Source organism: Condylostylus longicornis, unplaced genomic scaffold, assembly GCF_029603195.1.
Source record: "Condylostylus longicornis isolate FDR11 unplaced genomic scaffold, ASM2960319v2 ptg000153l, whole genome shotgun sequence".
Classification (NCBI taxonomy): Eukaryota; Metazoa; Arthropoda; class Insecta; order Diptera; family Dolichopodidae; genus Condylostylus; species Condylostylus longicornis.
In genome coordinates this window covers 2,231,213-2,245,625 of record NW_026578121.1, presented here as the reverse complement: position 1 = coordinate 2,245,625, position 14,413 = coordinate 2,231,213, and the positions used below count along the sequence as shown (strand labels likewise).

The following is a 14,413-nucleotide window of genomic DNA, read 5'->3' as shown; positions in this document are numbered from 1 at the left end:
TTTCTCACTATTGTTAATTTAAAAAACTATTCATCTTTTTTGTTAAAATTTTTAACAATTAAAATTTTTTAATTCTATAACCACCCACTTCCTGACGATAGTTTTATATTATATGTGAAAATCTGTTCATATTAAAAATACTTGGAACGGAAACATAGAAAATCTAATATTATGTAATAAATACTCTTAAAATAAAAATGTCATAGAAAAGTTTGTGAAGTGTTTTAACTCCATGAAATGCTATCGAAAATAACTAAAGAGAATCACTAAGTATACTCAGAAAGGAATGTGAAGAACAATTTGCCACTCATTTTTGTATACTTCTTTATAGCTCAATTGGTAGAACATCCATTAAGAAAGCGGGAGGGTAATAGTGGTTCGAGTCCATAGTGTGAGAAAAATTTTTTTATAATTTTTCTGCTTTAATTCGTTCTGTCAACTAAAAGTCATCCAAATATTCTGCAAAATGAAGAAATTTCCTTCAACTATGTCCATAAAACACGTCGAATATAAAATCTCTAAATGCGTCGATAGCTTTGGTAACTAGTTCTTTATTTTATTGATTATAATTTTTGTATTGTAATTAATGTTTATAAATAAATAATAAAATGCCAAAACATATTTTACAATTTTATTAATAAAACTTATAAAGGCAAATAATTTTAGGCAATATATATTTTTAAAAATTTACTTAAAATCTCACATTATGGCTATGAACAAATATGAACATTATGGCTTCATCTATTTCAGTTATTTTATAATAGTGTTATATTTTTAATACAACAGATTAATAAGAATTTTTATTTAAAGTGATGCTCTCAGGTTTTAACTAGTGGTAGCCAGTTGTTAAAACATGTATTAAACATTTAACATATAACAATCATTTTAATCTATTCAAAACTACGTCAATAAAAGAAAACAAGAGAAGAAAAAATTAAATTTATTAATTATTAATAAAAATATAAAAAAAATCATGCGGTTTTTACGACTAATAAAATACATGCATATATGTATATACCATACGACTGTAAGTATTATAAAGTTGCGGACCATTTAAAACTTTCAAATTTATTCTCTTATTAATCGAATTATAATATTGAACGTCATAACCGTAAATTTTATTGAATTTACGTCAAAAATTTGTCAGATTAAGTAACAGCCGAAAAAAAAAAAAAAAACCGAAAAGTATTTAAATACACAAAAAAAAATTTTTTAAATTATGTTATCATTATTTCATACCGACCTTCTATGACCCTTTATTGTCGTGCTGTGGCCGTAAATTTAATAATATTTTTTCTCTTTATTCAGAATTCTAAGTACCGCCTGATATGAGACTTTATTAAATAACATTTTAAATTTATATGAAAGTTTGTGTCAAATGTTAATTCAAATTTTGATTTATTTGTTATTTTATGGTGTACACGAACTTGTTTATCATGAATCTATTTTAAGAAAATGTTCAATTATATCGTTTCCACATTTTTCTAATTACTTTTAGCTCCTTTATAAATATCAAGTATTTCATGTCAAACAAGTATATGACACATCCCAGTAAAAAATTGCAAATTGAATGGTTATTCATGGTAATAATTAAATTAGTTTCAGGTAATTCTTCGTACAAAAAATTTGTAGTATGTACTAACATTAAATTTAAATGTAAAATTCTTAACCTACATATATTCGAACTGCGCAACTACAAAAAAAAATTAACACTTATTGCTAAATCATTTATTCGAAACTTTTTTCCAAGTAATCAATAATTTCGAGAAAATACGAATGATAATTAATAATTATTGAGATCTTTTTAAATCTTTTGACATTTTACATTGTGAATTCATATTGCATTAATCATAAGAAGAATATTTAAAAATAATTAATAATTATATTGAGAATTTGGCCAAATAATTATCATTTTATATAATGTTCAAATTAATCAAGCACATATACACATTTAATTATATACATTTATATGCACAGGGGCGCACATAAACTTATTTTAAGTATGTATTCCATATTACTGAAATATTTATTGATCATCAATCATTCTCGAAAATAAAAGACTCACGAAATTTTCTTATTATTTTTTATTTTTTTTTAAATTTCATTTATCCTCAAATATCTTAATTATTAACTCCATTTTTTTTTCTTCACAAGAATATTTGCGATTCTAATTTAATTAGGACTCTTACGTGCTATGTATGCATACATATGTATATTTGAGTACACATAATGAGAAAAAGAGTCATTAACAGAATAAAGATGATTGAAAAATTTTGGAATTTTTTTCCGAAATTTGTAAACAATGTCACTAATAAGTTTAAATAAAAGTTATAATACACTTATGAGAGTAATATTTTCCAAGAATTATAAATGTATATGTGTTTACGCAACAAACAATATAATAGAATTCTTATTGTTTTAAAATTAGTTCATTAATAACAATAATTCTTCAAATCAACAAAAAATATTCAGGGATGTACATAACATATTGCTTCTCTGGAATGAAAGGGCTGCTCAATGTATTTTTAAACTAAGTAAACAAATGAAATACAGTTAATAAATTAATATTAAAATTTTCTCAATAATTTCAAAACTTAAGAAATCACATTATTTAAGTATAAAACAATTTTGTTGCAGGGGTGCGATATATTTACTGAATATACACTTTCTAATGTATTATTGTAAATGTTATTAAATAATTGACATAAATTTTTCTTTATTAATTATTAAGACATTTATTATATACATATATAAAAAATAAAAATGTGACAAGAAAATCATTTTGAATCATTAAACTTAAAACAATATGCAATAAACAGCATGATTACAACTGAAATATCAAATTGTCAAATCAATATACATGTCGTAATTAATTGTTACTATTAAAGAAATACTATTGTATAGCTACGCGAAACAATTTGTTCACAAAACACTTTGACTCACAATTCTACTCGTAAATATTTCAATATCAAAATCCAATATATAAAAGTAAATTTCGAACATGATTTATGTTGTAGCTACTGTAGCGCTCTAAATCAGACATAAAAGCGTCATCTACATATGTATATATAAAAAATTATTATTTATAGATTCCTTTAAAAACTTATGAGAGAAAAACAAAATATTTAATAAACTAGTAAAAATATAATGAAAGTTATTGTTTTTTAGAAAGTTACAAGAAAATTGTAATCAACTTGTACTTGAGCAATTTAATTACAATTGTAGTAACTAAATAAATGTTCAAAAAAAAAAAAAATGTTAGTATACAGGTATAATTAAGTACCTGTATGAATGTTCAAATATCCAATAATTTTTTATATGATCGTGTTATTTGAAGAAAATTGTGAAAGTTTTACCTTTTAACACTTTAATCATTTTCATTTATTATGACAATTACTAATTCTGTATATATTTAATTTAGAGGGCGTTTTAATGTGATCATTAAAATTAATTGAAATTATTATCTTATTTTACTTAGTATACAGGTATAAAAGTACAATACAATGTCGTACATTTACATTTTATGTATAAGTAGTTAAATGATATTCAAATTATAATTTTTATGTATTTTAAAATTCAGGATTAAATTTATCTTTAAAAAAAAATAAAACCAGACTCATGTTGAATACTAATTTTATATACGGTATACACAAAACTATAAAGAGTGAAAAATGAGCATCGGACCGATGTTTAATTTGCATAAAAAAAATAAATCAAACTTAAAAACAAAGTATAGATGTATGTCTGTATAGTTTAAATAGTTGAACTTTAGCGCTTAAAATAAAAATCTAAATACTTAAAGAAAAGTTTGTATGTATAAGGAATTTTAATTATTTATATGAAGACTTAAGTAAAATTAAAAAATTATTTTAAAGTGCGCAATTATTTTTCATATATACACTTATTTTCTTCAATTTATAACTTAAGTTATCCAACAAATGCAGTAAATTATCTTAGAAAAATTCAAAATTCATTAAAAAAGCGAATAGAAAATTAAAAGATCAAAAACTGAAACGAATTTACCCTCGAATTTTTTAAAATTACGTAAATATTCTTACTCGATACGTAAATAATATCTTTCGTCTGTGACTGGGATATAGTCAAGACAGCAACTCCAGTATAAAGTAAAATTTCAACAGATACCGAAAAAAAAAAAACTCTAAATTCGACCATATCGTTGGAACTGGTTAAATGTGAGCTCTAAGTCCGAAAAATTTAGCTTACAAAATAGGGCAACATTTTTTTGATTAATTTCCTTACTTCTTAATATTTTAAATTTAATGGAGTATTTAATAATTTTCCAAAAATTTGAATAAATTCCATTGAACACTTTTTCATTTCCGTGAATACTTAATAAGAGTCAATCTTTTTGAAACGCAACTAGGCAAATCTACAAACATATTTGGTTACCCTGTATAAAAATCTTTGTATGTTTGTTGCTTATACATATATGCAAATAAAAAATATATCAAATTGTGATAACATTGTCAATTTTTTTCATTTTAATTTTCTTATTATTATTCCATGAAATTGAAGCTATTTTTAAATAAAAATTATTTTCATATAAAAACTTCAAAAGTACCGACCCAACCAACACACTTTTGTAAATAAAATTTTTTTTGCATAGCAAAATGTGTAAAAATCTCATACATAAATAAATAAACACATCAAATATGAGTAAGATATCAAATATCAATAATAGACCGTTTAGACAAAATTTACCTTAACGTTTTTCATATTAAAATTGTTCATACATACATACATGAAGTAATATTCTCTCATATTACAAGTTTAAATATGTATGTATTGAAAACAATAAAAATTTTATTATTTAATTAGACGATTAAAAGAAAACCATAAATCAAAAGACAGTAAATACGTACGGGTATCGGTTTTGTTAAATGAATCACAACATTAAACACAATTTTAAATAAGGAAAAATCTAAATTTGAGTATACCAATCATATATAGGGTAATTAATTAATTATTTGTAAATACATTGTATATGTAAAAAACAAAAAAAATGTACTGGCACTTTTCTGACAGTAACTAGTCTGACCCCACCTAGAAACGGTCACTCGCATAAATAGTGAAAAATCTCGCCATTTTGGTTATCTGCCGCCAGCTGCAGCATGATGCATTGAAAGACAACCCTAGTCTAGCCCCATGCCTATCCCCCCTAAACAGCCGGTGTCCTTTGTAGATCATCGTTCTTCCGTCTAGGCTACCCCGAGACATCGTCAGGATACCCCGATTTCCTAAGATTTTGCCCACATGAAATATATTTTTGTGTTTTGCAAGCAAGCATACATTCACCTGTACATGTAATTGTATTCGGTTACACACTAACATAAATATGTAAATTATTTTATTTGAACTTAAGAAACCTCAGTTTTAATTACTATTTTTTTTTTTTATTATTAACACTAATGACTAACTATTATTGACACGGTTAATAAAACTGTCATAAAAATATTTCAATAAAATCAAGAAAAGAAGGATTAAGAATCATTAATGGTGTTGATATTTTTATTGAATTCTACTTAAATTATCATAGACATACACATATACAACTAAATAAAACAAGTTATAGTGAATAAAAAATTAAAAATCAACTTAATAGTATTTTTTAATAATTTTTGTTTTTTTCTGAGAAAATTACCAACGAATTTTAATAACACGCTGTTTTTATAATAATATGTATACAATATTGGTATTTTATTCCGTTATATATTATATTTTATATTCACCTCTATAATTTTACTATATACAGGTTAATGTATTTATTTTTTAATAAGAAACAGAAATTTTCACGTATTTTTAGTGCTTACAATAAGTATGCTTAGCGCTGAGCGTAATAATCAGTTTGTATGACGTATTTAATCAATATTTTGATGGAAAACATGAAAAATACATGGGTAAGTATATAATTAAAAAAAAAAAGGTAAAATTAAATAATTTTTATGTTAATTAACCAAAAACAACTTTCGATTTCAAATAATTATAGTGACGTACTTAATGAACTCATTTTTTATTCAAAAATGCAACTGATGTTGTTGTTAATTTTAGGCATTTTTAAATTTATAAAAAATTTTTCTTGAAATTTCAAAATTTTTCTGTGGTTTGTTAATTAAATTAAGTTTATATAATATTTTAATTGCCTCATTTTGTATTTCACTGTTTCAGTCACCTTACTCCCATCACTTTGTAATGAAAAATTAAATTTGTAAATTTTTATAACAAAACTACTCATTTTTCAATTGGATTTTCTGATTCTCTCTTAATGTTTCTCTCTTAAATTTTTGCTATAGCAAAAATATTATGAAATCAAATTTAAAACCAACTATTAAACAAAATTTTTTAAAATTTCATTAATTCGTGGTCACAATTAACTAGATTCCAAAATTTATTACAATAGTTTTAATTAAAACAGTATGATAATGTAAAAAAACTACTCTTACACACATAAAAAATAATTTCGAAATAAAATTTGCAAAAAATTTAAGCAAAAAAATTTGCTACTTTTCTACCGCGCTTCTATTTAGTATAAAAGTTACCATATCAAATTAATTATTATTCTAGTATCGTTATTCATTTTAAATTCCAAAATGATTTTCAAATTTATTTAAAAAATATTTAATATTCATAAAGTTTAGTTAAAATAACAAATTATTTTAATTTTGTTTTTTTTTTTTTTAGGTGTTGATTATTACATTTTCCCCGGTAAATATCTACAGGAACCACGATGTAATTTCCCTCTAATATATGCAATTAAATGGCATGTTAATTAAATGATATATGCAATTTAATAGCTCAATTCAATTTAAAAAAAATAAGTAAATAACTAAATATTTTATTAAAAAAATAATTCATGAACAATTCATTAATTATTATTAATAATAATTATTGTTATTAATTAAAATTATAATTGAGCTTTTAAAAAATAATATACGATTACTTTTATAGTAAATAATAATTAAAATTATAATAAAAATATGAAATTACATACAACAATAAACCAGCCATAAATTATTATATATGACCGTTCATAAATCAAAAATTAATTAAGTTCAAAAAATTATAATAATAATTGATGCTATTAAATTAGCATTTTTCATATTAAATTGTTGATGACAATTATTTATGTATATGAGTTTTAAGTAATTTGACCTATTATATTTTTGCGAAACTATAAGTAACACCTAATGAGTAACATTACAGTAATTTATTTCATATATAGTAATAATTAATTATCACCGGAGGGAATTTAAGATTCCTTCACTCGGCCCGTCCTGTTCTAGGAACTCTTAATGTCTGACATAGGAATATACTTGGCATTCTGTTTGAGGGGAATCGAGGTGTTGGGAATGAATCGAGACCAGATTTGTATTTTTTTTACTGTACATTTTCTGGTGAATCATCATAAAATTGGACTTCCTTTTTTTGTAGAATCTGCCGAGACGATAAGGAGACGGCAATACATATTCTGTATGGCAATACTATTCTACTCTTTCTGTCAAGAAGCACACAGGATTTGGACGGGGCTTTTCCCAGCGTTGCGGAGTTCACATCAAATTCCCTGATGCTTATTTTTTAAATTTAGGGCCAGGGTAGAGGGATTTGAGAGGTCTACAATGGCGGGCTGCGATCACAACAAAAAAAAATTTCTCTAATTTCAAAATTTTGTATTACTTATTCAAGTTACAAATAATATAATATTATTTTAATTTTGAAATCTAAAATTCGAAACCATTTTTTGCAATTTCAACAAATTCATAAGTGAATGAAACCTTGATACTGAAATCATCATCAATAGATATCTTTATAGATCATATAGATATTTTAATTAATATACTAGAAACAATCAGTCTCTTGGAACTTCTTTAAAATTTACAAATCCATCCTCGAATTTAATAATTATTTTAATGACAATGTATAGCTTATATTATTTCTACTAATTATGAATGTACTTAAATCTTTTGGAAACATTAAAAACCAAAATAAATCGAAAACAAATACCAAAATCGCGAACTGAAAAATTAGATATATTTTTTTTTGTTTTTGTGCTGCCAACAAATCTATTGACGTACATACATTATTTTTTAACAAAAAAACAAAAAATAAATAAAAGCTATAATACCAAAGTAGAGACTTAATAGAAAATTTTCTACTTATTTTGCGATTCATTGCTTTTTTTTTTATTTATCTGTACATATTTTTCAAGGCTATGAATTTTAATTTTCTATAATATATTTATACCTATGTATAGTATGTATGTGTTTACAAATTTTAGCTATAAAATCAAACATAATCATGGATATACACATTTACTTACATGTACGAATACATGAGCAAATTAACAGTATAATTTTCAATATATAATTTACGTGACAAAAAAAAATTAACCCTAGTAACTATAATCACACCTACGTACGTACATACAACACGGTATAGAATGAAGTTGAAAAGGACAAAAATGAATTTACGTAGTACGTATAACAACCTCCTTATACAATATGCTTTATAATTTCTAAAATAATAGATTAGGTTACCAAGCCAATTTTATTTCACAATTTATAATCTTGTCATTAAAAAAGAGAATATCAGTAATGAAATAAAAAATAGAAAATAATTTTATAAACAAAATTTTTATAAATAACAAAAAAAAATTAATAAAACAACATGTTCCGTTTTATCTACATCAATGGTAGATCACATGTTTTTTTTTAATTAAAAAATTCAAATAAAACAAAAAACAAAAGATTAAATTTTTGAAAGTTTTATAAGTTTTATACATACATATGTACATACATTTGTACATATCTACATCCTCATACCTCTGTTTTAACTGTACAGTCAATGGTGTCCGTACAATAATTTTTTGTAGCATTTGATTTGAAAAAAATCAGAAGACTGGGAATTTTTTTTGAAAATTTCCCAAATTGGGTTTATCAAAAATTAATTAGAATTTTCAAATTTTATTGCAAAATTCATTTGTATTTAAAGTTGAATGTCATCATTGACAGAGTTTCTTCGATGCTATTTTTCATTTAATATGAAAATGACAATAAATAAGGCGACCACTCTTATTGCAACAGAGACATGTTGGGAGCATAAAAAGAAAATTTAGAAAAAATCCTATTAAAAAAATATTTTCACTAAAAAGACATAGTTATATAATATAAGTAAGACAAAATAACAATGAAAAATTATCATTCCGTAATTTACATCATTCTAAGTACAGACGCAAAGAAAATGCTATTAATTATTTAATAATAATTACATTATCGGACAAAAAGCCTGTTAAGCGATTAGTTTTTCTTAGAAAGCTCGATTTACTGTGCTGAATTAATTTCAAGCGAAGACGCGCATTCACGTAATTTTATTAACAACGAAATTTTCGTTTTTTGCTTAACTTTAAATTTCAAAGCAAAATGTAATTTTCTTTTTCGGCATAATGCACATATACGACATTAATTAAAAAATGAACTTTTGAAATTGACGCATACGATGTATACGACATAATCTCTTAACAGGATAAACAACTGCAGGCTCTTGGTTACTCTAATGTAAAAATCTTTTGTAACCTATACTAATAACTGCTTTAACCAGTCACAGGTTATAAAATATGTACCTAATTTATAAAGTAATTATTCTTATTTCTTAATTGACCCGTTTCGGAAGGTACACAAGAAAAAGAAGCGTTCTTAGACTTTAGTCGTATAAAATTCGAAGAATATATTCTAAGCACCCCAAATTTAATTAAAAAATTTATCACAAATGAACTGCTTTGAAACGTCAAATTTTGTATGTATTAGTATAAGATTTTTCTTATAAAAGTATAAAAAAAACAACGATTTAAAAAAAAAAATTAAAAATTCGTACCTCCTTTTTTTTTTACTTTTTGATATTTTGACGTCAAACAGCTGCCGCATCACATCACACATAATATGCGAATATTCTGTTGAGATTTAAGACAGGCAAAAAATAAAAAAAAAATTGAGATAAAATCGCAACTTTTAAAAAGACGCAGCAAAAAAAAAGGTCAGCATTCATTTTTGGAAGTAAACAACAAACCAAAAAAAACGCCATCTATTTTTAATTTATTTATTTATTTAGATTATTTAAATTTGTTTCTAATAATCTCTTAATTTATATAATCATATACACGAATATTGGTAAAACACAAAAAAAAACAAGTAGAAAAACAATAAACCTAAACAAAATCACGCCACAAAATAATTTATTAGATCACATGAGCGAATGTTTTCTCTTTCGTTTTTCTTGTTTTTGTATATAGTAAGTATGATTGTGTTGTGTTCCACTGTTATTATATTGTTGTTCATCTGATATTCGCAAGTTGTTTTTTTCTTTTTTGCAAAAGAAAAAATTTTCAATAACAACATTTTAAAAAAATGTTTAATATTAAAATTATGAAATGTTAAAGAAATTATTTTTTTTTGGCTCAAGTTCAATTACGAGTACAACACGTTTTCGAACTTTTTTTTTCCTCAATTGAACTTATTTAACCATTTGCACCATTGAGGTTAAGAACAAGGACAAAAATGATAAATTTTAATTTTTATCGTATAATTTTGTGAATGAGGAACAATAAACACATTTTAAAATGGATCAAAAAAAAATAAAAATTTCTTTAAGATTTAAGCGAAAATAACTGGGGCAAGAAGCGTTTGCTCTTGCTCTTTGATTATAAAATAAAAAAAAAAATTTCTTCAATTTCTTAAATTTCACTATTTAACAGTATTTCTTAAGTTTCACTATCCGAAAAAGAAAATTCGTCGAAAAACCTGAAAATTCCACGAAACAATTGATTTGTATAATGTGTAGTTATTGAGTGGGTTCTTGTCTATGCTAAATTTAATTCATAATACACAAATCTTTGTGTGTCTGTAGTAATAATACGGAGGACAACTATTATTTATTAAATTGCAAAAGTTGAATTACTAATAATTTTCCTATCTATAAGTAGTGTAGTTTCTTTTACGCTGTAAGTGCAAGTAATTTTCCGAATATATACATATTAAGTGATATTTGTGTTAAAACAGAATAAATGAACAATTTCTATTAATTGAACAAATATTTCGATCCCTTGCAATTCTTCTTATCAAAATTCAACTGTAATCTTGTTTAATTTATTATAAGAATAATATCTCGTTTTGGAAATAATAAATCATCTGTTCTAATTGCTTAATAATTACTTATTGCATCATAATTTATACTGTATATTCATTTTTAAAATTAAACAAACAAAATATTTTACCCCATGCAGTTAAAATCTAGAATTAGAAGAAAGAACTGAAGTACCTGTGTGTGTGCATATGTTCAAATATAATCACCCACATAAAAATTGTGGAATTCCATTTTAAAAATTAAAAAAATAGAAGTTTGCATATTGTATTCGATCATCTATCATTTATAAATAATTAAAGTTATATTTATTATTACATTAAGTTTTTAGAAAAAAAATATTTAACAGATCTGCTTAACATCTTAAAAACCTACACATGAAATTTAGATCAATAATAATAAATGTGAGTAATAAATAACATTGCTATTTTTATTTTTATATTAAAGCTAGAAATTTTCTGATTAAAATTAATTTTTAATTCATATTTGAATATTTTATTATTCATGAATATTTTGAATACTCGTATATTGAAAAATTATAACATCACTAACTAGAAATTCATAGATAGACAATAGTTCTGAAAGAGCAAAAAGTGTGCTCCCAATAATTACACTAACTATATAAAATCTATAAAACTCTTCTCCGCATGGCATAAATTGTACCGGAGTCCAGTCATTTTTTTTGCCAGAGTCTTTTGATTTTGTTATATGTGAAAACCCTACCGTATTCATAGTTCTATAATGATAAATTTTTACCAATGTTTTTCTTCGGAATCTGGTCGCTGATTCGATTCGTCTGCAAACTAAAGTTGTAAAATGTTCCGAAATATAACATTAATCAAATTATGTATGTACGTGCCTAAACTTTTTACACAGAAAAAAAATTTTCGTATACAAAATTTTTGAATATAAAAAACAGAAGACTCTAAATCAGTGGTCGGCAAACTTTTTTGGTCGTGGGTAAAATTGGTCAAAAATCAGATTTTTTTAAACTCATAGCGGATCAGCGGCAATTTTATAAAAAAGCAATTAAAAAGAATAGTTAAACGAAAAGTTAATTCATTTATTATATATTAAAATAAATAGAAACATAACAGAAATAAATTCAATACACATATAATAAAAATAAATCAAAAAATAACAAAACCAATATTTAATATTATAAGTTCAAAATCAGTGACTTCCATAATGCTGTGCTGTTGCAGTTAATTTGGACAAGTTTGGTTCATATGTTGATACCTTAAGTCGGACACATTCATCAGAATGCTCCGTAGTCAAACTACTCCTGTTTTTATTTAATATATACTTCATTTGTGAAAATGTTTGTTCACAATTATAACTTGATCCATTATAACATTTGAATAAATGGTTTGGAAAATAAAAAATTCTTTAATTTCGTTCAATTTTTTGTTATTTTTCTTACATAGATTTGGAAAGTTACTTTAAAAACTCGAAGCGGGTAACATAAAATCATGCTTCGGGTCACTTCGTGACCCGCGGGTCATAGTTTGCCGGGTGCTGCTCTAAATTATGGTAAATGTATGTATGTGGTATATGCATCAACTATTATTATGAATATTTTCAGAACAAAGTATATTTTCTTTTATATTTGTGCAAATATATGCACGTATAACAGTTTATATTGAGTACTCTTTAAATTTATATATATGTATATGTAAATTTTAACATAAAATATTATGCATATACAAACATAATGTTGACAATGAACTTTCTACTTAGCATATCTTACTTATATGTATGCTTAAAAATTATCTTAAAAGTAAATACATACATATTTAATTTAACCTTAAATTACAATATAACGATGAAATTCCAATTTAAAACCACCTGTTTATATTTTAAAATTTGTTATAATAAAAGGGTATATTGTTATAAAGAAAAGCTTCTAACAATATTACAAAGCACGAATCTTTTATACAGTATAATTGTGATAATGAAAATTTCATTAACATTTTCTCAATAATTAAAACTATTATAACTTTTGTAACAATATAAACATACAATATACATTAGTATGTACATATATAAAATTTTAAAATATTTATCAAATAAATCAATATTGACTGAGTTAAACGTGTATTTAAATACCGTAAAATATTCTACAGGTTTGATAATTTCAATATACCTATACATACATACATACATACATACGTATAAGTATGTATGAATAAATTTTTATTTTTGGCAAAGGTGCATTTAAGTTATCAACAAAACTTTTCCGTTCTATTTACTTAAGTAAATAATAAAAGTATGTAATTACAACTATTTAATTTGTCGTAAATATGGATAGGTACAAATATAAAATTAATAATTTTATTTACTTACTTGTAAAACGGTTTACTTTACTACGTCTTTCAATATTAGTCATTATATAATTTTTTATTTGTTTTTTGTTGCTTATCTAATTATTTTATATATGTATAAATAATCTGAAACGAGAGAAAATTAATAAATAAGATTATAAATTACAATGTTTAATAATAAATTAAAAATATTAATCTACACAAACATTCATACCACATAATATTTTATATCTCGTAATATCTATCGAATTTGAATTCAATAAATCAAAGTAAAATTAACATTAAATTGTTTAATTATTAAATATTTTTCAAAAAAAAAAAAATTATAAAACACAAATACGCATATTTAAATAATTTCTGCAATAAACAATACAATACAATTATAATATGTATATACTTATAGGTGTACTTATGGTTGGGTTTTGGATATATCAAAATTATAACGGTTGCTCAGAATTGAGAGAAATTTTAAATTCTCATATAAAATGAGAATTTTGAATTTCTCTCATGCGTCATACGTTCGAATTTCCGAAGCGAGAATAAATGACAAACTGGAATAAGCTAACAGCATTCAAAGTACGAGTAAACTACGTTAATTGTAGTATTAGGACATAAGAAGACATTTTATTCGATATTTTATAACAGACAATGTATTTTTTTACTTTCAATTTCTATTATATATATGAGTGATTCATCGAAATTTCGATCCCTAGGGGATCACTAATATAATTCTGAAAATTTATAATAATTAAATTTGTAATCTAAACATTTAATTCATAATTTCTACAGTATTGTTGTTAACCAAAAATTCATTTTACACCGTTCTAAACCTAAAGTTCTAAAAAAAAAAAATTTTACTTCAAAATAATTAATACAGAAGGGTATTTTAATTAACAGCAATTAGAAATTCTATTTTGGCCTCTCATATTATCATGCTAATA

General features: G+C 23.8%; 1 protein-coding gene across 1 annotated transcript in view; it reads right to left on the bottom strand.

Annotated features, from left to right (window-relative positions):
* Positions 1–14,413, bottom strand: part of LOC129615883 (sialin) — a 38,534-nt gene that overhangs the window by 15,255 nt on the left and 8,866 nt on the right. Inside the window, exon 2 of the mRNA XM_055531292.1 lies at positions 13,495–13,598. Within this exon, the coding sequence (XP_055387267.1) occupies positions 13,495–13,537 (43 nt within the window). The 5' untranslated portion in view covers positions 13,538–13,598. The remainder of the gene's footprint in view (positions 1–13,494; positions 13,599–14,413) is intronic.